The sequence below is a fragment of the Furipterus horrens genome, unplaced genomic scaffold, assembly GCF_987537825.1.
Source record: "Furipterus horrens unplaced genomic scaffold, mFurHor1.1.pri manual_scaffold_10, whole genome shotgun sequence".
In the NCBI taxonomy this organism is placed as follows: domain Eukaryota; kingdom Metazoa; phylum Chordata; class Mammalia; order Chiroptera; family Furipteridae; genus Furipterus; species Furipterus horrens.
In genome coordinates, this window is record NW_028327180.1 from 48,177,202 (window position 1) to 48,198,603 (window position 21,402).

At 50.4% G+C, this 21,402-nt stretch overlaps 1 protein-coding gene across 2 annotated transcripts in view; it reads left to right on the forward strand.

The window, feature by feature from the left end:
- The first annotated feature begins 1,565 nt into the window (after positions 1-1,565).
- Positions 1,566-21,402, forward strand: part of CRTC1 (CREB regulated transcription coactivator 1) — a 55,009-nt gene continuing 35,172 nt past the window's right edge. For both annotated transcript variants that reach the window (XM_090290022.1, XM_090290023.1), the window contains exon 1: positions 1,566-1,699. In XM_090290022.1, coding sequence (XP_090146148.1) covers positions 1,574-1,699 — 126 coding nt within the window. In that variant the 5' untranslated portion in view covers positions 1,566-1,573. The remainder of the gene's footprint in view (positions 1,700-21,402) is intronic.

A 21,402-nucleotide genomic window follows, 5' to 3' on the forward strand; every position in this document is an offset into this window, starting at 1 on the left:
GACTAACAGTATATTTGGAAAAAGTTGTCCCCCTATGATAACCATTGGTGTTCCCTCTCAGCCATCCCTGGCCCTAGTAAAAAGCATATTTTTTGTGTAATCACAGCTGCCCCACAGCCCTCTGGCTGCCTCTTCTGGCTTCTTATCCCTGTCCATGCCCCAGAATCCCTAAGGCATCCTGAATATAAACCTTTGATATTGGTGGCTGGGGTCCCTCTGCCTAGGGAGGAACAGCTGGGTGTCAGAACCACTTTTGCTTCCCTGGGTCATCCCTTTGTCATCTGGGAGTCTACTATCCCATTCACTGCTGGGCCTGAGTGGGATTTTTGACCTTTCCTTTAGCATCCCATGTTAAAAATTAGGATCCTTGAGCAAGTTTGGACTGGAGAAATTCACAGAGAGGAGGCTAAAGCTCTGTAGTTCTGGTTCTTTGGGCTTGAGGATCCAGAGAATAGGAACTGGTACAATGTGAAGCGATAGGTAAAGAAAGGTATTAAGGATGATGCTCAGGTTTTTGGGCTGGGGCTGCTCACAAGTCAGGCCTCAGCTCAAATGCACCCCCTTACCTGATGGTGGTGGTGGTGGTGGTGGTGGTAACCTTCCTCCCTGATATCACCACTCTCCTGGGAGCCCATCACTGAATTCTTTTAAAAATGTTTTAAAGTTTTAAATTTATTTTCCAATTACAGTGGACATACAATATCATACTAATTTCAGGTGTACAACATAGTGATTAGACATTTATATACCTTATGAAGTGTTCATCCTGGCAAGTCTAGTACCGCTCAGACACCATACAGTTATTACAATATTACGGACTATATTCCCTATGATGTACTTTACATCACCCTGTATTTATAACTGGCCATTTATACTTAATTACTTTTACCTTTTTCACCCAGCACCCTCCCACCCCCCTCCCATCACCGAATTATTTACCCTGTCATTTATCTCCGTCTGAAACGTTCTTGGGTCGTATGTTCATGGATAATGTCTGACCCCTTCTCACTTTGCACGCTGTGAGGGCAGGGACCACATCTGCCTAGCATATTGATTCTCAAGAAATACTCGTTCAATGAAAGCGGGGATGAGCAACGTCCTGGACTAATCTCAAAACTGAACTGGCCCCAGCCCAAGCTCAGACTCGGAGTGCTCCCTGTGCTTGGAGGGTGCTGGCCCCATCCCTGTAAATTTAAGGCTCCCTCTTGGAGGATCCAGGGTTGGGCCAGTCCTTGGACCTTATCCAACAGCCGGCGGCCGCTGTCCAGCGGGCCAGGAGGAGACCCACTGCGCCTGCGCCGAAATTTCCATGCACGTCCCGGGGCCCAACAGCACTGGCGGGACGCGCGCATGCGCCGTCTCCAGTGCGCTGCGCCGTCTCCCGTGCGCTGCGCGCCTCTCCCGTGCGCCTGCGTCGCTCTCCCATCCGCCGCTGCGCCTGCGCACCGCCCGCCGCTCGCGGGCCTGTCTGGCGCCTGCGTGGTGGCACTGGCAAGTGGTGCGGGGGAGGGGGGGCGAGGAGGTGGAGGAGGAGGGAGGAGGAGGAGGCGGAGGCGGCGGCGGCGGCGAGAAGATGGCGACTTCGAACAATCCGCGGAAATTTAGCGAGAAGATCGCGCTGCACAACCAGAAGCAGGCAGAGGAGACGGCGGCCTTCGAGGAGGTCATGAAGGACTTGAGCCTGACGCGGGCCGCGCGGGTGAGGGGGCTGTCGCGCCCACCCCTCAGGGCCAAGAGGGAGGAGGATAAGGCGCGTGTCCAGCGCGTGTACGCGGCGGGGGCGCGCGGCGGGGGCGGGGCGCATGGCGGGGCGGGGCTTGGCCCGACCCGAGGGGACAGGTGTCCCCATTCTCCGGGCATCGTGGGCGGAATTGGTGCCCCACATCCTTGGTACCTGTGGCGGACAGGTGACTTCACATCATTGCCACCTGGAGGGCCAAGGGTCTCCATTTCATTAGCACATCATTGTTAACTAATGGGGGACATGTGTCCCAACATCATTGCTACCTGAAGGAGACAGGTGCCCCCGCATCATTGCTACCCGGACCAGGGTGGGGGAAGGATATGTGTCCTCACATCATTGTTACCTGGAGGAGTAAGTTCCTCTATATCATTACCGCCTGGAGGTAGCAGGTGCTAGTCACTACATTGTAACCTAACCGTGACAGGTGTTTTCACATCATTGCTACCTGAGGTGGACAGGTGGCCCCATGTAACTACTACCTAGGCGAGACAGGATGGTACTGAGGTGTATGAACTGGGCATTGCTTGAAAGCATCACTGGTACCTGGCGATGGATGATAGGTGTTCCTACATCATTGCTACCTGAGGGAACAAGTGACCCCACATGTCGCTACCTGAAGGGACACTTGTCTCTATGTCATTGGTGCCTGTGCCTCATTTTCTGGATGTCGGCAGAAGGATATGTGTCCCCACTTGCAGACCCGAGGTGGAATGGGCCTTTTGGAAACCTGAGGGCAAGGTCAGATGCCCTCCCCTGTGGGGCCCTGAGGGAGTGGTCGGTCCCGGAGCTTGGAGTGGAGACAGGTGTCTCTTCCTCATGCAGCCTATATAGTGGAGACCAGGTGGTGTTCCTCCCACTGGGATAAAGGAGAGCCACCCACAGATGGCCCTTGGCCCCTTAGGAACAGGGTAGAGGGACAGCTTTCCTCAGGTGAGTGGGTGGGTTCAGCGTGCAGAGGCAGGCCTGGTTATCTGCTAATCTCACCTGGAAAGCTGCTGTGGCCTGGAGCATGGGCTTGGCTGGGGCTCGTGTTGGTGGCCTGGCTTTTCTCCTCGGCCTCAGCTCTCTGGTCATGTGATCATGGCAAAGTACTGAGCCCCTAGGGCCTTGTGTCTTTCTCTGAGAAGTGCATCTAGCAAGCCCTTCCTTGTGGATCAGGTGGCAAGCACACTTTGTACAGGTGTTGGTAATGTCCTCTGTGTTTCTGCAGAGCAGTGGGACCCCCACCCTGCATCTTGGGGCCTTAGAGAGGGTTTGACACCCACATTGCTATTTATTGGATTTGGCTACTGATTTGACCATCCCAAGCAGACCTACCTCTGTGACTTCAACTTCAGTCTAATTTTTCAGGTGGAATTTTCAGGTCATGTTGTTTTTTAATTAGTTGCCTGTTTCTCCGTGAGATCGTGACCTGATAGACTAGAATGTGTGTCTTCATTTCTGTTCATTTATTTGGCACATATTGGTTGGGTGCTCACTGTCAGGTGCTGCCTGTCCCTGCTCCAGTAGCTCATGTTCTTGCTCAGGATGCTCAGGACGTAGAGAAAGAGATGGCTGGCGAATGAATGAATGAATGAATGAAAGTGAGCAGCTGGAGTCAGGGGTTCTGAAGGCAGGAATGTCCATATCATCTTGTCTCCAGCATGCACTGTGTGCTAGCACACAATAGGTGTCAAATGTAGGTAGTATGACAGGAAGAAGTTCATGGCTGTCTTCATGATTGGAGGTCCTGTTTCTGCCTTGGGGTTGGGTATGGATTATTGTTGTTGAAGAGGTTTCTTTAACAGCTTATTTGTACACTTGTTTAAAATGCAATTCAGTGGTTTTAGTGTATTTACAGAGTTGTACAACTATAACTACTGTCTAATTTTGAAACATTTTCATCTCCCCCAAAAGAAACCTAGTACCAATGATCAGTCAGTCCCTATTCCACCCTCCCACAGCTCCCAGAAACCACCAATATACTTTCTGTTCCTATGGATTTCCCTGTTCTGGACATTTCATGTAAATGGGATCATACACTGTGACCTTTTGTGATTGCCGCCTTTCACTCAACATGATGTTTTCAGGGTCTATCCATGTTGAAGCATGAGTCAGAAGACTTTAGTCTTTTTTTATGGCTGAATAATAGTCCATTGTATGATGGACCACATTTTGTTTATCCATTCATCCACTGATAAATTAAGAAAATATTTTTAAGATATAGAGACAGCAGTTCCCTCAGCCCTGGTAACCACTTCCCATCTCCTTCCTCCCTCTCTCTGTTGCCTTCCTTTACTTCAGGATTTAGGGAGGTGGGGTGGGTATGGTCTCTGGGCAGAGATGAGCTTACACTGGATTTTAGAGACAGAGCAGTATTCTCTTCTGGGGCACTTCTCCTGCTCAAGGGGCATATGGCAATGACTGGAGACATGTTTGGTTATCTTAATTGGGGGAGCGGGGTGGGGGTGGAGGTGCTACTGGCATCTGGTGGGTAGAGGACAGTGATGTTGCTCACAATCCACTATGCATGGATGGACCTTAACCACTGAGAGTGAGTGATCTGGCCCTAAATGTCAGCAGTGCAGAGGCCCAGAAACCTACAGTTTGGAGGGAACACTGAGTGGGCAGGGGTGCAACCTCTGTACCTGGGCAGATAGAGGTCAAAGCTCTGCCCCTACCTTCATGGCTATGCCACCTGTGCAGGCTGATGACTTTTCTCTCATCTGGGATCAGGAGGGACAAGCTTGTTCCCAACCTGTGGCAAAATGGCATATCTGCACTGCCTGGTGCAGGTGAGTGAACCCACTTTATGCAGGCTCCCCTTCTGCCTTCGCTTTGTGGCTGCAGCCTTCCCTCACTGCCTCCCTCTGCAGTACATGCTAGGGTTTCGCCTGTACATGCTAACAGATGGGGCATGGTCCTGTTGGTAGCTGCTCTTCTCCCGTGTATTCTGCAGGACAGCTTGCCCATTCCTGGAGTGAGCAGGCTACTTGTGTGTCTGTGTATCTGCTCATGGTTCTCAGTGGTGATGGACATGCCTGCAGTGCCTTCTCATGTGAAAGGCTGTTCAGCATGATGAATAAATTGACTCTGCTACCTTTCTGAAAAGCAGGAACATGAGGGCCAGGTTGGATGGGGGTGGGGGAGACAGGGTGTGATGTCAGGGAGACCATTTTTGTGTTGAGGGTGTACGAGTATTCCTTTACCATTCTCAGACTTAGGTAGGATGATATGCAGGGAGGGACTGTGGTGCTCTGCTGTGTGACTTTGAACAGGTTTTTTAACTTTTTGAATCCTGACCTATAAAGTTGGGGTAGATTGTTCATTCCACATAATCAAAATTCTGATTGTCTAGCACGTCCCAGGGCTTACGTTGGGTGCAGTAATGCAGCATACAGAGCATACGAGGGCCATGCTTTTGGGAAGCTGGCATGGTTTTAACAGGAAAGAATTGCTGCAAATGAATGAAGCACAGGCTCTCAGAAGAAGCAGGGTGATGTGGCCTGACAGGTTGAGGGGGCTAACACTTGGACAGCAAGACAGAGCCTCCTGTGGCAGGCTAGAGTACCCCAGGTGTGGGACAGGCAGATGCAGGGCCCTGAGATGGGGGGGGGGGGGACTTGGCAAAGTTGAGGACAGGTCAGAAGCCAGAGAGGCTGGCTTGTGGAGAGAGGGTGGGAGAGGTGAAGCTAGAGTGGTTTTGGGGACCCTGGATTCCACCTGAGAGAGGGGTGTTTGTGCTGGTTAGAAGCCAGAGCTGCTGCTTATTTTTGTAACAGTTGTATTGAGATATTCCCAATACATTCAACCTACTATTTAAAGTATACAATTCAGTGTTTTTTTTAGCACATTTACCATGTTGTGCAACCATTACCTCTATCTAGTTCCAGAACATTTCTGCTACCTCAAAAGGAAACCATGTCCCCATTAGCAGTCACTCCTCACTACCCCAGCCTCTGGCAACCATTAATCTGCTTCCTGTCTCTATGGATTTCCCTGTTCTGAACATTTCACATCAATGGAATTATACACCATGTGGGTTTTTGTTCTGGCTTCTTTCACCAGTGTGATGTTTCAAAGTTCATCCACGTTGTAGCCTATGTAGCTTTAGTCCTTTTTTGTGGCAGAGTAATATTCCACTGTGTGGGTGGACCACATTTTGTTTATCCTTTATCAGTCAATGGACAGTTGTTGTTTCTACCTTTTGGCCATTGTGAATAATGCTGCCATGCATATTCATGTCCAAGTGCTCATGTGGATGTCGGTGTTCCTTTCCCTTGGCTATATACCTGGCTGTGGAGTTGCTGGGTCATATGGTAACTCTGTATTTAAATATTTGAGGACACTTTCTGTCCTACAAAGATGGGTGTGAGTTGCACTGGCAAAGGGGAAGGCAGGAGACAATGAGAGGCCACTGTAGTGTCTAGTTTGGGAAGTGGAGGGTGTAGCTTGAGCAGAATCTATGGATTTTGGGGATATTTCAGCATCAGAGCTGCCAGGATGTGCAACTGGATTACCTGTGGGTCGTGTTGCCCTCTTGCCAGGGGCTTAGGACATGGGAAGCTCTGAGCATCCCAGGGAGCAGCCCCAGACCAGAAAAAGCCTGTGAGCAGTACACATAGCTCAGCCTGGCTACAGCTCTGGCTGCATTGAAGGAGGTGGGGTGTTCTGGCTTTACCCTGTGACAGGGGTAGCTTTGCACAGGCTGGAGGAAAGTACAGTGGTGGCTTAGGTGAGCTGAGCATGGAGGCTGCCCCCAGTCCTGGCTCCAGTCCTGGCTTTGGCACCATTTGCCTCTGTGCTGGCTGTTCCAAATGTCTGGTACCATCTGTAGCCTCCACACACGCATGCACACAGGACTCCAGGAGCTGCTCTGCTGAGAGGTTGAGGAGCTGTCCCCAGAAGGCCCCAGTAGCCTCAGTACGCTCCTGGTTGTGAGCTGCACACCCTGACCCCTACAAAGATTTGCCCATGTCCTGATCCCTAGAACCTGTGACTGTGGCCTTAGTTGGAAAAGAAATATCTACAGATGTAATTAGGATAATGATCTCAAGATGCGATCATCCTGGATTTATGGTGGTCTTAAATCCAATAACTGGCAACCTTACGAAAAGAGAACACAGACACACAGGGAATAGCTCATATGGCGGGAAATGGGGTGATGCAGCCACGAGCCAAGGATTCCTAGAGCCCCAGAAGCTGGAAGAGACAAGGAAAGATCCTCCCCTAGAGCCTTTAGAGGGAGTGTGGCCCTGCCACACTGGTGGACATCTGGTCTCCAGAGCTGTAAGAGAATAAATTCCTGTTGTTTTACCTCGTTGGTGGTCATTTATAATGGCAAGCTTGGGATACCCTTCCTCAGGCTGAAACAGAGCCTGCAGAGTCCAGGTACCTTGTGGAAACAATCTTTAGATGGTGGGCCTGGGGGTCGTCTGCAGGTGTTCACATCTGTTCTTCTCAGGCTGGCTCACAGGTTGTACCATGTTGCCCTTCGAGGTCTAACTGGATCCTTCATTTAACCACCTACAGGAACTAGGGACCTCACTCCACACTGGGCCCAACAGTGATGGTGAACAAGCCAGAAGGACAACAACAGGAGACAGGGCTCTGGAGTCCATCAAGAACTGACCAGGAGTGTGGCAGGGTGTGATGGGAGCATGGGGTGAAGGTTTGGGGTTGTAATCCTATGGTGAGGGGTCAGGTTTGCCCTCTGCACTCTTGGTTTCTGCTTGGCACCATGTGGCTTTCACTAAACCTCTATTCTTGTTGCTCACTCGCCCTTGGAGAGGAGGTGATCCCCCTTCTCTGTACATATGGGGAAACAGGCCCCAGCTGGGAAGAAGCAAAGCTGGTGTTCAGGCTCAGGACGAGCACACATATTGTGTCCAGAACAAGGAATTAAAAGCACGAATTAGAACCTTCTGTTGCTCGCAGAGCCTGCTTGGGCCACTTGGGCCCATTATTGTAAATAAAGTTTTATTAGAACATAGCAATGCTCATTTGCTTATGTCTGGTATATGGCAGAGTTGAGTCATTGTGATAGACCATGTAGCCTGGAGAGGCAAAAATACTTATATTTACCATCTAGCCATTTACAGAAGGAGTTTGCACCCCTGGTCAAAAGGTCTCGCCTGCAGTTTGAGATCTGACCTAGAGCAACATGGAAGATCAGAGGATGGTGGGAGTTGCTTCTCCTACTTTCAGGGGTCTCTGAACCATCTGGTGGCTGAAGGATGCAGACTCCTGGGCTCCCCCAAGATTCTACTTCTTTAGGTTCGGTATGGGGGGCCTGAATTCTGGGTGGAGATCTGAGGACCCTGTCATGCAGGCCTTGCTGGGAGACCTGGACGCTGGAATCAGCATGGCTGTGCCACGTGGAGGGAGAGGGTCAGCCTCAGTCAGGAGGTGAGCAGGCTGTCTGGCCCACAGTTGGTGGCACAGTGGCCATTGTTCGTTCATACAGCCAGAGAGAGTGTTTGCTGTCACTGCCTCCAAGCTGGCTGAGGGCACAGTGCCTGGTAACTTGTTCATGCAGTGAGCCTTCTGGTTCTGGCTGGGTTCATTGGGTTACCCTCACAGGCCATTCTAGGCATTGTGGAAGGCTCCATTGGCCTTTCTCGTCTGTTCTCTGCACTGGGGGTTTTCTGGTCTTGGTTCAGGGCCTGGGGCTCCCGTCAGTGCTGCTTCAGTGAGGGGAGGCAACGGCCTTAGTGTCTGGGATTTTCTTTGATGCTGAGGATTTCTTTTTAAACAGGACCTCTGGGAAATGCCATTCAGAGATCAGGGGTGGGGTCTGGCTTGGGGGGTACTAGCCTGAGTGCAGTCCTCGGGGAGCATCGCAAATGGGTGTTATCTGCTGATTCTGTCCCCAGGGGCACTTGTAAACATCTGGGGACATTTTTGGTTGTCAGGACTGGGGGGATGGAGTGGTGACAAGGGGTACAGTTCAGTACCCTGCAGTGCCCAGGATGGCCCTACCCCAGAGAACAAGCAGTGCGCCCCTTTATGTGCTGGGATTATGCAGGTGCAGAAGGGTGTGTGGAGGCTCTTGATTCCATGAGACATGTGACAACAACCCCAGCAGCTGATGGCATTCTCCTGGTTTACAGAAGGGAGACCAAGGCTCAGAGAGCATTAGAGGGGGAGCTAGGGTTGGACCTAGATTGGACTAACCCAGTGGCCGTTTGTGTTCTCCTGTCCATACTGCTCAGGGAGTTTGCCAGCTGGTTAGGGTGGGGCACAGGCTGCTAGAACCCTGTACACTGAGGAAATGGTTCAAGGAGCAGGTTATGTGGGAAGAGCCCTAAGTAGTTGGGTGGTGGAGGGCCCTAGGTCAGGCCCTGCATGTGGGCAATGGGGAGCTGTTGCAGTGACCAAGAGGAAGAGCCTGTTGCTTCCCCTTTTGCCCAGATGAAAAGCTGAGGTGTGAGAGGTCCCATGGTTCACTGTGTGTGGAGGTGCTGGGTTCAAACCTGTCTCAATCTGGGGCTTGTGTAGTTCTTAACACAGCCATGGAGGACCATGGTGTACACCGAGCTTCAGTTCGTAGCCATTGGTTGAGGACCTTGGAGTTTGTCCCTGGTGTTTTACAGACCAGATATGTATTGTGTTCATTCCATGCATGCAAGCAGCCAGGTGCAGGGGTGGGCCCAGCAGCTTGGGGTGGCCCACAGTGAGAACAGAGGGAAGGCTGATTTGGGGCTTTCAGGGGAGAATAATAACAGCATTTATTGGGAGGTGAGAGGAAGGAAGGTAAGGTGGGACCTCCTTGCCATGATGGGGGACCTGTAGAGAAAGAAGAAGGGATGGAAGAGTCCCATCTCACTTTGGAGCTTGTAGGATGGCACAGCTCTTTGTTTCTGGCCCAGGTGTGTCTGACCCCTTCTTCTCTTCTTCTTCCTGTCACCATGTCCATCTGGACACCTGAGCAGAGGTGGGCACCCTGCTCTGGTGGGGCAGGGCTGTCATGCCACCAGTTGGGTGGGGTGTCCAGGTTCACAAACAAGGAAGCCACCAAATGCCTTGTGGTCCAAGGACCTGGAGAGTCAGTATTTTATTATTTGCCAAATGGAAACAAAGTGTGGCTAGGGCCTCTTCCATAGGGTTCTTAATAGGCATGGAGGATCCCGCAGCACCAGGGCCAGGCAGCTGGCTTCTCCTTGCTTCCTCCTGGGTGAGTTTGAACCCAGATATATCCTCTGGGCTTCACTCCCTCTGCGTGAATTGGGAGTCATAGTGGTCTCTGCCTCATTGCACTATTGTGACATTTAAATGGGTTCACCCGTGCAGTGTGTCCAAAATGGGGCCCCACATACAGATGCTCACTGTGGGCTCGCTGCTGAGATTTTGGAGGCATGTGCACTGCTAACACGGCAGGCAGCGCTCAGTGGGCACTGGGTGGGCATATGGCAGGCATTCAGATACCCAGCAGGTACATGTGTATTCAGCAGGTACATAGCAGGTACTTGGTAGATACGCAGCAGGCACACACATGTAGCCAGCAAGCATCCAGCAGGTATACAGCAGGCATAAGGGTATACTCAGCAGGCACTGAGAAGGTGCATAGTGGGCATTTAGCAGGCACTAAGCAGACACTGGATGGTGACCTCCCTGAGGGCAGCTCTGTCTCCTATTCACTCTGGAATTTCTTTGGTTTCCCACCACACTGTCAGGCTGTCCTGTTCTCTATCTGGGAGAGTAAGTCGGGTGCTAAGGAGCACAGAGCCAGGTGTAGAGCATCATGGTCTTTGCAGAGCTCAAGTTTGCTGAACTTCAGGGAGAAACTTGGAGTTTGTATTGACCACATGCAGTATGTGACAAAATGGGGTAGGCAGGGGTGGGTGGATCGCCCGAGTGCCCTGGGGAGAACATGAGAAGCATCGGATCTTCTGAGGAGGTCCCCCATGAGGTGCCCCACGGAGGCTGGGGTTTGGATGGAAAAGCCCCGCCTTCAGTTGGAATTTATTGAGCACCCGCATTCTGTCAGGCCCTGGGGACTCCCTGCAGAACAAGTTAGATGGGGCCCTGTCCTTAGTGGAAATCATACAAGTAGCCAGTAGGTCCCTTGCCATGTCCCAAGGTCATAGCTCTGAGAGAGTGGAATGGGGTCGGTGCCCTTTCGGGGAAGTGACATTTGGGCTGAACCCCTGGAGATGAGGGCGAGCCATGGAATTGGGGAGTATGTGGCCTATTGTGGGGGCAAGGGCTGGCTGAGCTCAGTGGGTAATGCCTCATGGGCCGGGTTCTGAGGCAGGAGGTGCTCTGGTAAGGTTAGGAATAGGGAGGGCCTGGCATGAGATGCAGGTTTAGCAAGATTGCTTCAGCCACCATATAGGGACAGGCCTGGGGAAAGAAAGGAGGGGGCTTCGGGGACTTGAGAGAATGTTGGGGCAGGTCCCCAGGGGAATGAATTTGAACTTGATACAGACCAGGACTTGCTGACTTGGCAGTTCTTTCACCTGAAATCAGGAAATCTGATTTCCAGGGGCGTGAACAGGGAGGTTTATATTAAATGGCTTCAACTTCATGTTCTGGTGGCCCCTGTACAAGGAAAGAGAGAGACCTCAAGTGCTAATTCCATATGTGAAATTCCTCCTTCTCCGAGATCCCTATGCTTCACTCACTGGTCATGGGAGTTTCACCCCAAATCTGGAGCGTGGTCTTCTGTCCAGAGGGTTGAGTCTACAGCAAAGGACAGACTTTTTTCCTCATCGACTGTCAAGTGTCTCTGAGCAGCACCCTGTTTCCAGATACAATTCTCGGAATTTGGTGGTCTCCTGAGTGCCCAGTGCCTGGAAGTGCCTGTCAAGTGAAGAAGACCCTGCGAGTGCTTACAGGTTGTCCTTCATTGCCAGCTGGGATTGCAGGGAAGGGCTTTATCTTGCCTTTTTTTTTTTTTTTTTTTAAATATAAAAGAAGCATTTATGTCTCAAAACTTTGGTGAAAATTGAAAACAGAAAACCCAAAGTGCTTCCCCTTCACTCTGTGCATCTGACAGCTCACCTAGGCGTTGGAGGTGGGTGGGTGCATGCCACCTGGCCACTCAACTGGAAGCCTATGGCAGGTAGAGTGCCCAGGGCTGACTTTACAGAGGACTTGGCGTGGTGAAGTGCACCCCACAAAGATACAAGAGCTGTCCACCCTGCAGAGACTCATCATGGCTACTGTGTCTATGACCTCCTGGCTAAAGAGACTTTCTTGTGTTGAGGTCAGTTTCATTGTTTCTCAGGTAACTTAAGAGACAGATCCCTGCAGCCCTCTTCTATGGTCCGTTCGTACCTGTGAGCATTATACTGTCTATCCCTCTGTCTTTCCAGTCAGGTGGGGTTTGATAGCTATAATTAGGACAGGAGCGTCTCATTAAATTGTCACAGAATCAATGCACAGCCTCAGGAGTGATTTATGGGTCCAGCAGCCTCATTTATGCCTGAAGTGGCAAGCAGCCATTTCTGCTGCTGGCTCAGCAAATGCCGGGAGGAGCTTTGAGGGTCTATAACAGGGGGCCTGCTGGGGGCCACTTATGCCCAAGAACCCACCCTGTGCCCCTTACACACCTGGCCAAATGGATTGTCATTGCAGTTCAGGCCCTGTCTCTGCCAGCTTTCCCCAAATTACTCCTTTCTGTGCCTCAGTTTCCCTCTAAAGAGTTGTTCAGGTTAGACAATGTGCCCTCCACAAGCGCTCAGCTTTGTCCCTGGCCAGCATCAGGGTCCCCATGGGGCATCATGAGAGCAGGGTCTTACCCAGCACACCCAGTGCCATGGCCTGACATGTGACGGATGCCACGATACGATGAATGTCTAGTCAATATCTTTTTTGGGGGGAGGTGTTGTATTCGTTTCTTACCACTTTTTCTTTCGAGATGATTTTAGATTTAGTGAAAAGATGCAAAGACAGCACAGAGAGTTCCCATAGTTCCTGACTGTGGATATCTCACATGATCAGGGTGAACTGGACCAACTAGAACAGCAGCGTCATCACAGTTCTATTAACTAGACTCCAGACTGCATTTGGATTTCCCCAGATGTCCCCTGGTGACCTTTCTGTGGCCTAGGATCACCCCCAGGCTCCCACATCGCATTTAGTCGTCCTGCCACAATCCCAGATCTGTGATCATTCCTCGGGGTTTCTGTGTTGTCCATGACCTTCAGTCCCTTGGGAACTGCCCAGTCTTTTTGTAGACTGTCACTCAGGGTGTGGTTTGTCTGATGTTTTCTTGCGATTGGGCTGAAGTGGTGTGTTTTCCGGTAGAAATCCCACACAAGTGAAGTGCTAATTTTCTTTTTGTATTTTTCCTTTTTAAAATTGTGGTAAAATATATATAATATCTTAACCATTTTTAAGTGTACAGTTCAGTGTCATTAAGCACATTTACATTGTTGTGCAGCCATCACACCCTCCATCTCCAGAACTTTTCATCTTGCAAAACTGAAACTGTCCCCACTAAACACTTAACTCCCCATTTCCCCTCCCCAATCTCATGGCACCCACCATTCTTCTTCTCTGTCTGTGTGGTTTTAACTCCTCAAGGGACTTCATATAAGTGGAATCACATAGCATTTTTCCTTTTGTGTTAGGCTTATTTCACTGAGCATAATGTTTTCAAGGTTCATGTTGTAGCAGGTGTCAGAGTTTCCTTCCTTTTTAAGGCTGCATAATATTCCATTGCATATCTGTATCACATTTTGTTTATTCATTCATCCTTCAATGGGCACTTGAGTTGCTTCCACCTTTTGAATATTGTGAATAATGTTGCTGTAAACATAGATGAAGATGTTCTGAGGCTTAATAATGGAGTTAAGTTCTGATAAACATATTGTAAGTTGAAAATACTGTAAGTCAAAATGTATCTAATACACCTAACATACTAAATATAGCTTAGCCTAGCCTAAAATGTGCTCAGAACAGTTACATTAATCTACAGTTGGGCAAAATCATCATCTAATACAAAGCCTATTTTATAATGAAGTATTAAATATCTCACATAATTTATTATTTGTATTGCTTTTGTACTATCATATAAAGTAAAAAAAATCATAAGTTGGGGACTGTCTGTACAAATATGTTTTTGAATCCCTGCTTCCATTTTTTCTTGGTATATACCCAGGAGTGGGATTGCTGGGTAATGCGGTAATACTGTGTTTAATTTTTCTAGGAACCTTTATACTGTTTTCCATAGTATTATAGCTGTATTCTTACTAGTAGTGCACAAGGATTCCTATTTCTCCACATCCTTGTCAACAACTGTTATTTTATGTTTTTACTTTTTTTAAAATTATAGCCATTCTAGAAGTGGTATCATGGTTCTGATTTGCATTTCCCTAGTGATGAGTGAGGTTGATCATTTTTTCATGTGCTTATTGACTGTTTATAAATTTTCTTTGAAGAAATGTTCGTTCAAGTTCTTTGCCCATTTTTGAATTGGGTTGTTTATTTTTGTTGTTGAGTTTTAGTAGTTCTGTATATATCCTGGATATTAATCCCTTATCAGATATATGATTTGCAAATATTTTCTCACGTTCCATGGAAATGGGGCCTTTTCACTCTGATGATTGTGTCCTTTGATACACAAATGTTTTTAATTTTGACCAAGTCCAGTTTATACATTTTTTCTTTTGTTGACTGTGCTTTTGGTATCATAGCCAAGAAGTCATTGCCAAATCTCATGTTACAAAGTTTTTTCACTATTCTCTTCTGGGTTTTATAATTTTAGCTTTTACAGTTTTAGTTACAGTTTTAGCTTTAGGTCTTTGATCCATGATGAGTTAAGTTTTATATATGGTGTAAGGTATTGGTTCAACTTTAGTTTTTTCTTGTGGCTATCCAGTTTTCCCAGCACCATTTGTTTGAAACAACTGTCCTTTCCATATTGAATGGTCTTGGCACCCTTGTCAAAAATCATTTGGTCATATACACAAGGGTTTATTTCTAGGCTCTCTGTTCCGTTCCATTGGTCTATATGCCTGTCTTTTATGCCAGTACCACAGTGTCTTGATTCCTGTAGCTTTGTAGTAAGTTTAGAAATCAGGAAGTGTGAAGTCCTCCAACTTTGTTCTTCTAAAAAAGAAGAACAAAAAAAGTGAGAGAAAAACAAAAAACAAAAAAGATTGGCTGGTGTGGCTCAGTGGGTTGGGCCTCATCCCATAAACCAAAAGGTCACCAGGTCCTGGTCAGGGCACACAGCCGGTTTGTGGGTTCAGTCCCTGGTTGGGGGTATGATGTTTCGTTCCCACATGGATGTTTCTCTCCCCCTCTTTCTCCCTCCCTTCCCCTGTCTCTAAAAATAAATCAATAAAATCTTCTTAAAAACAAAAAAGATTGTCCTGGCTATTCAGGCTCCCTTGAGATCCCGTATAAATTATGGTGGGTATTTCTATTTCTGCAAAAAAATCTTGTTGGGATTTGGATAGGGATTGCATTGACTATAGATAGCTTTGGGTCATGTTGCCATCTTTACAGTATGAAGCCATGCTCTGTTTCTCCCAGCTGTGTGACCCTGGGCAAGCACATAACGGCCCGGTCAGTTTGAGCCAGGTCGAGGAGTGAGGACTGGACCTGCACACAGTTGGTGGTCTGCAGAGGAAGTTGTGCCTGGGGAGCTACTGACTTATGAGGAGAGAGGAGTCTACTAGAGGGTGGGGCCAATCCCAAAGGTTGCCTGGAGGAGAGCTCTGTGGTAGAACTGGAGAAGGATGGGGAGGGGAAGGGTCTTTGGGAGGAGAGGAATAGTGGGTATGAAGACACAGAGGGCTGGAGGGGGATTTTCTGGGGCATGAATGTGGAGCAAGGTGAATCTGGGTAGGGGACAGGTGGCAAGAGAGGAGAGAATGGGGATGGAAGCCGGATTCCCACAGGCCCCAGAGAGCCAAGGTGGAAGCTTAGATGGGATCCTGAAGCTGTCTGTAGGGATAGGAAAGGGGAAACCCCAGATTGGCTTTGAATTTAGCAAGAACCTGAGAGAAAAGATTGAGCAAGAGAGGACCTGGTGCTGGAGAATAGGTGCTGGAGACTAGGTTTTGGAGGCATGGGACCTAGGGTGGGGGCTCAGGAGCTGTGATGGAGAGGTGACTGCCAGCTATGATGGGGAGACCTGAGAGAGCAATGGGGCCACTGCCGGGTTAGGGACTTAGGGAAGATCAGGCACCTGTCGTCTGCCAGGGCCAGGAGAAGCAGGGCTGTAGGATGGAGGACTCAGGAGGATGAGAGCCTGGTTGGGGCTGCTGGATGGAGGAGGGTCCTTTGTGTATGAGGGTTCCCAGGGTAGCCAGTGGCACTCAGGGTTTGATGGCTGACTTGGCATTCAGGGCCTCCCTAGAGGAGTGACCATGAGAAGCACAGAGAGCTGTGCTTAAGGAAGCTCAACTCCAGGGCCGAGACCAGGGGAGGAGTAGGGAGACAGAGAGGGAGGGAGGCCCCTTGCAACAGCAGCTGTGGGCACCAGGCTGGAGAGGTGCCCTCCTTGACACATATTTGACCAGCACCGGCTCTGAGCCTTCACAATGCTTGGAAGTACAAGGGCCTCAGCTACTTCTGGGGCAGCAGGTGGTTGGTGGGGCATGTGGGGGGCCACATTGAGTTCAGTGATGTTTGCCAGGTTGGGCAGGAAAAGGTGCATCTGGCAGAGAACAGAGCATCTGTAGAGGCTTGACGTGGGGGTGATGCATATGAGAAGATGGTGCCCAAGGGGACAGGAACATGGGAGGCTCTGTCTTGGCCTTGTGTTCCTGCATGTATGTTGGACTTCTTCCTGAAGGTAGTGGTGGGAAGCCTGCAGGGGCACTCAGCCCATGGTGCAGGGGACAGGTGGGGTGATGAGAAGCCGAGAATAGCTGCTGTACTTTTCATAATCATCCATGAGAGACCAGATGGGAAGGAGGGAGACATTGGGAAGAAGGATGTCCTGTGCCTGCATGGGGGCGAGAGAGGGACAGGCAGCATGGGTCTGGGGACTGGCCAGTGGCCATGTGCATGTGAGGCTGTAGGTGGGAATTGGAGTGAACTGGTGAGCTTGTTGACACCCTCCTGGGACCCAGTGGGAAGCTTTGAGTGCACACAGTCCCTTGGACAGATGAGTCTCCAGGTCACATCTGTCCTGGGCTGTCTTAGGCCTGGACGGCAACTCAGCCCTCCAGATACCACATCAGGTCCCATCCTGGAATATACTGGGTTCAGGGGTTCCATCCCCACCTGCTATGGATGGGTTTTTTGCTCCCCCATCACCTGTCCACCACTGGCCCTTCCGCTAGACCCTGAAAGGGAAGGTGGCTCAGGTCACTCTGGCTTAAATCCTTTATTCCACTGGCTTCTTATCACACTCAGAGTGAGGTCCCGAGAGACTCTGAGCCCTCCTCTCCCCTCATCACTTACTGGTGGGCAGCCTGGCCTGGTACCCTTGTCTCCCTCCATGCTGGTCCTTCCCCCTCAGCACACTCACTCTGACCCCAGGGCCTCTGTACCTCTTGAGCCTCCCACCTGGAGTATCTTCCCAGCTCCTGTGTCACCTCCTTGGCCACCTGGCTCTCCCCCTCCCTGCTCCCCATTTCCTTCATGGCCCCTCACTCAGGAATCTTCTGCCTTCTTTCTGCATCTGCTGCCTGACTCAGTGCCTAGAGCACCATGACCTGTTTATGCTGTGGGCAAGCACATGAGCTGGCAGAGCTCACCCCAGGGAGCATGGACCTGCTGGCTTCTCCTGCTGCCTCTTTCCTAGCACCCTCGGTTGACTGGCTGCCTGTGTTACAAGGTACCCACCCAGGCCTCCTGTCCTGCTGGCCCTGGGCAGTGCCCAGTGGACCTTCTCTGGAGGGGAATGGCAAGCTGGGCCTGACACACAGGATTTTCTGGGACTGCTGAGTGGCTGAGCTCCTGGGCTATCTTGAGCTATGCTCTCATATAGGGACTGGGTATGGGTGTAGTGTATGCTGTGCCTCCCTGCCCAGGATCCCCTAACTTGAGCAAGCCTGTGCCCTCCAGGCCTGGCTGCTGACCCCTCTGCTGTTTCTTCTGTCCCCTCCCCAGGGCTTTACAGGCCTCTGGGCATTGGGGAGTCTACTCTGGCTGAGACCATTAATGGTTAAATGCTGAGCATGCAGCAGTGGATTTCTTTGGGGTTTTGGCTCAGGATGAGACCTGCATTCTGGGCCTTGTTTGACCCACATGCAGCCTGCTAGCTCTGCACCTTTCCATCCCAGTTGGCCTGCTTCTGGGGGTGGGGTTGGGGCTTCCTCCCTCTGGGCCTTGGGTCGTCAGGCCATGCAGCTGCTGAGCTGGAACAAGGGGCAGCAGGGATGAGCTGGGCTTGATGGTCTTGGGTCTGCAGCCAGCTGGGTAACCTCAGGGTGTGCCAGCTCTCTTAGGGTCCAGTCTCAGGCTTGGGGTGTGAGGGGACCCATGTTGCCCTCATGCCCTGGGGAGTAGGGGAGCGGTGGCCCTGCTCTGGCTGATAAAAAATCACCAGCCAGGAATCCAGGCCCCAAGTTGTTGGCACTTCTAGTGTTTCAGAAGAAGCCAGCAATTCTGGTGTTTAAATTAATCTAAAAAAGTTTTTTTAAAGTTGGCCACCAGTTAACATTTTTTGAAATACCTAGTTCTCAAGAAGGCCGCAGCTACAGCTGCCACATTCCTGCCTGCCAGGTTGGAGGCTCTGATCTGGGCTTGTGGAACTCACCCCAGAGGAGGGGTGGCTGTGTCACTCCCAGATGGGTGTCAGGCGGGTCTGTCCATCACAGGTTGCCTCTAGAGGGAATGTGCAGTAGCTAAGAAGCCATGTGGCCAAGGGTCTCTGATCAGCAGTTCATGTTCTTCTGTATACACCTGTGGGGCCATTGTAGCTTCCCAGTTAGAGGGCACTGCTCTGAGGACAGAGACACTGTCCTTGGTGACTGTCGCTCACCCACACTGTTGTCCTACTGGTGGGGGCTCAGAAAGGGATGCTCTGGGCCCTGACTGCCGTTCCCCTTCACACTGATATGTACTTGGCCCTCAGCCAGGACGTTGGGCTGCTTTCCATTTTTTCAGTTTTTTTGGGTTTTTTTTTTTGTAGTAAAATTCACAAGACATAAAATTTATCATTTTGAAGTATACCTTTCAGAGGACTTCTGCACATTTATAGTGTTGAGAACCATCACCTCTATCTAGTTCCAGAACATTCCCTTCAACCCCAAAGGAGACCCTGTCCCCATGATCAGTCACTTCCTATCTCTCTTCCCCCAGCCCCTGGCAGCCACTAATTTACTTCCTGTCTCTATGGATTTGCCTGTTTTCAGCATTTCATATTAATGTGGGTTTTTGTGTTGAGCTTCTTTCATGAGCATCATGTTTCTGAGTTTCTTCCATTGTTGTAGCCTGTGTCAAAGTTTCATTCCTCTTTATGGCTGATTAATATTCCATTGTGTGGATGAACCACATTGTTTATCCTTCATCCATCAATGGACATTTGGGTTATTTCCACCTTTTTAGCGGCTTTGAACACGCATGTGCAAGTGTTGGTGTGGATGGAGGTCTTTGTTTCATGAGCTTTGTACCAAGGAGTAGAATTCCTACATCCTGTGGTAACTCTGTTTAAATTTGTTTAGGAACTGCCAACTTCCTGGTGTTCCAAACAGGAACATGACGTCTGTTGAACTTAATAAAAAAAAGGAGAGGAAGGAGCTTCTGGCAGTGGTGTGCAGAGAAGACTTCGGACAGAGGTTTGGGGAGGAGGTTATAAGGGCATCTTAGTGTGAGATGACACAGGCTGGGACCAGGGTCCTGGAGGTTGAACTTCTGGGACTTGGTTGAGGGAAAGGGAAGATCTGCAGAGAGTCTGTGATGCTCCTCTGCCTGCCCCTCACCTCCTCAGTGCTGCACACAGGCCCACCTCTAGTCATCCTGGCCAGCTCTCTGAACTCACCTTCTTGAGGTCTCCCCTCAATGTCTACGTGTTCAGCCACCTATGCCACCATTGGTCTTGTCTCCACAAGCCTGTAGTATTCGTCTTCCTGGACCCTTGTCGTTGCTTTTTGTTCCTTGGGCTGGGGACAATTCCTCCACAGTGAGACTTGTCCAGGGGAGTGTCTGTTGGACCACACACAGTTATGTGGGGCCCACCTGGCTGGGCTGAGAACAAACATAGTCTAAGGGCAGTGAGGCAGCCTGAGGGCCCGTGTACCCCATCCCCAGGCTTGCAGCGGTGCCACCCAGGGCCCCACTGGGGTCTTGGGGGCTCAGGGCAGGGCTGTGAGGTGCCTGAGGAGCACAAGGTGGGCTGGGCAGGCCTGGGAACCTGCTTCCCCAATCATGAAATGGCTTTCAGTTATTATGTAACTATGTCTAAAAAATGGAGCATAAAAACTATTTTGGGCCCATGGTAATGAGGGCATCTCACTTTTGTATTATCTTCCCTGGGGCCCCTGCCATCCTGGGGTGGGGGCAGCATTGAAGGAACTGTTGGTGGGAGATGTTTCAATATAGAAGCTGAGCAAGGCCAGGTGTCAGCCTGTGGATGCCGTGATCAAAAATTGTTTGTTTGGCATTGACCTAAGGCAGCTGCTTGCACATCATCCTGTGGTGTCTGGGGTCCTGGAGGCCTGCAAGTGCTGACCCTTTGGTGTGAGAAAAGTCAGCCTCCTCGCCACATCTGGGACCCCACATCCCCAGGTGGGTCAGGCACCTGTCAGAAACTTGGCCTGCTGTTTTCAAGGTGGCTGGGCCAGGACACATCACGACAGCAGTATCTGTGTATGGCTCCCTGTTCAGGCCAAGGGGTCCCTTGCTGGGAGGCATTCCTCCCATTTCCCATGAATGGCATCCTGGCTGGTGGTTTCTGTATCCAATAGTAATGAGATATAAAATTAAATTCAAAATGACCCCTTTCCTTCAAACACAAGCGGATGTAGATATGTGCTTGCATACCCCCGAAGCCATGTGTACACCAAAGGATGTGTTCAGTCAAGGCAGAGAAATGACAAGTTTTAGAATTTTCTCTCTCTCTCCATGTACAACACACATGGATACACACACCCTGTCCCTCCTGCTCCCCTTCCCCAGGAGCACCCCTAGAGGTGAGAGTGCCCCATCCACACCACACCCCTGAGTGTTGAGAAGATGTCTGTGACTCACTGTCCCTATGTGAGGTACCACTCCCCAGCCCCTACTCTCTGACCTCTGACCTCTGTAGGGTCTCTGCACTTCAAGCCCTCCCTCTCCTTCCTCAGCTCTGTCCAGCTTGAGGCCCCTCTCCATGGCCTCTAGGGAGCCACCCCCATCCTCACAGAACCCCTAGCTGTCTGGATCATCACATTGGCCCATTTGGGGGTTCACATCAATCTCTGTCCTAGAGAGGACAAACTCAAGTGTCTGGTCCCAGCTCCGAGCTCAAAAGGCTTGCTCACCTCAGTAATGTGGTTTGCCACGGCCTTTACTGTGTTCCAAAGAATTCCTCTCCTGCCAGTCACCTTACCCCTGCACACTTCAGTGCCCAGCCCCCACTTGGGGACATCCCTAGAAAGGGGGCAGGTTGGACTTACCCTGGGTCCACCTTTTCCCACACTGACTCATCTTGGAGACAGTCCAGAAGTCGCAATGGGGGCGGCTTCCCTCTATCCGCCTCCTACTCCTTGGGCAGTGTCCTCAATTCCTGGAGTGTAGCCCTGCCGTGGGCTGATCCTGCAGGGTTCCAGCTCCTTGCTCTGCTGACT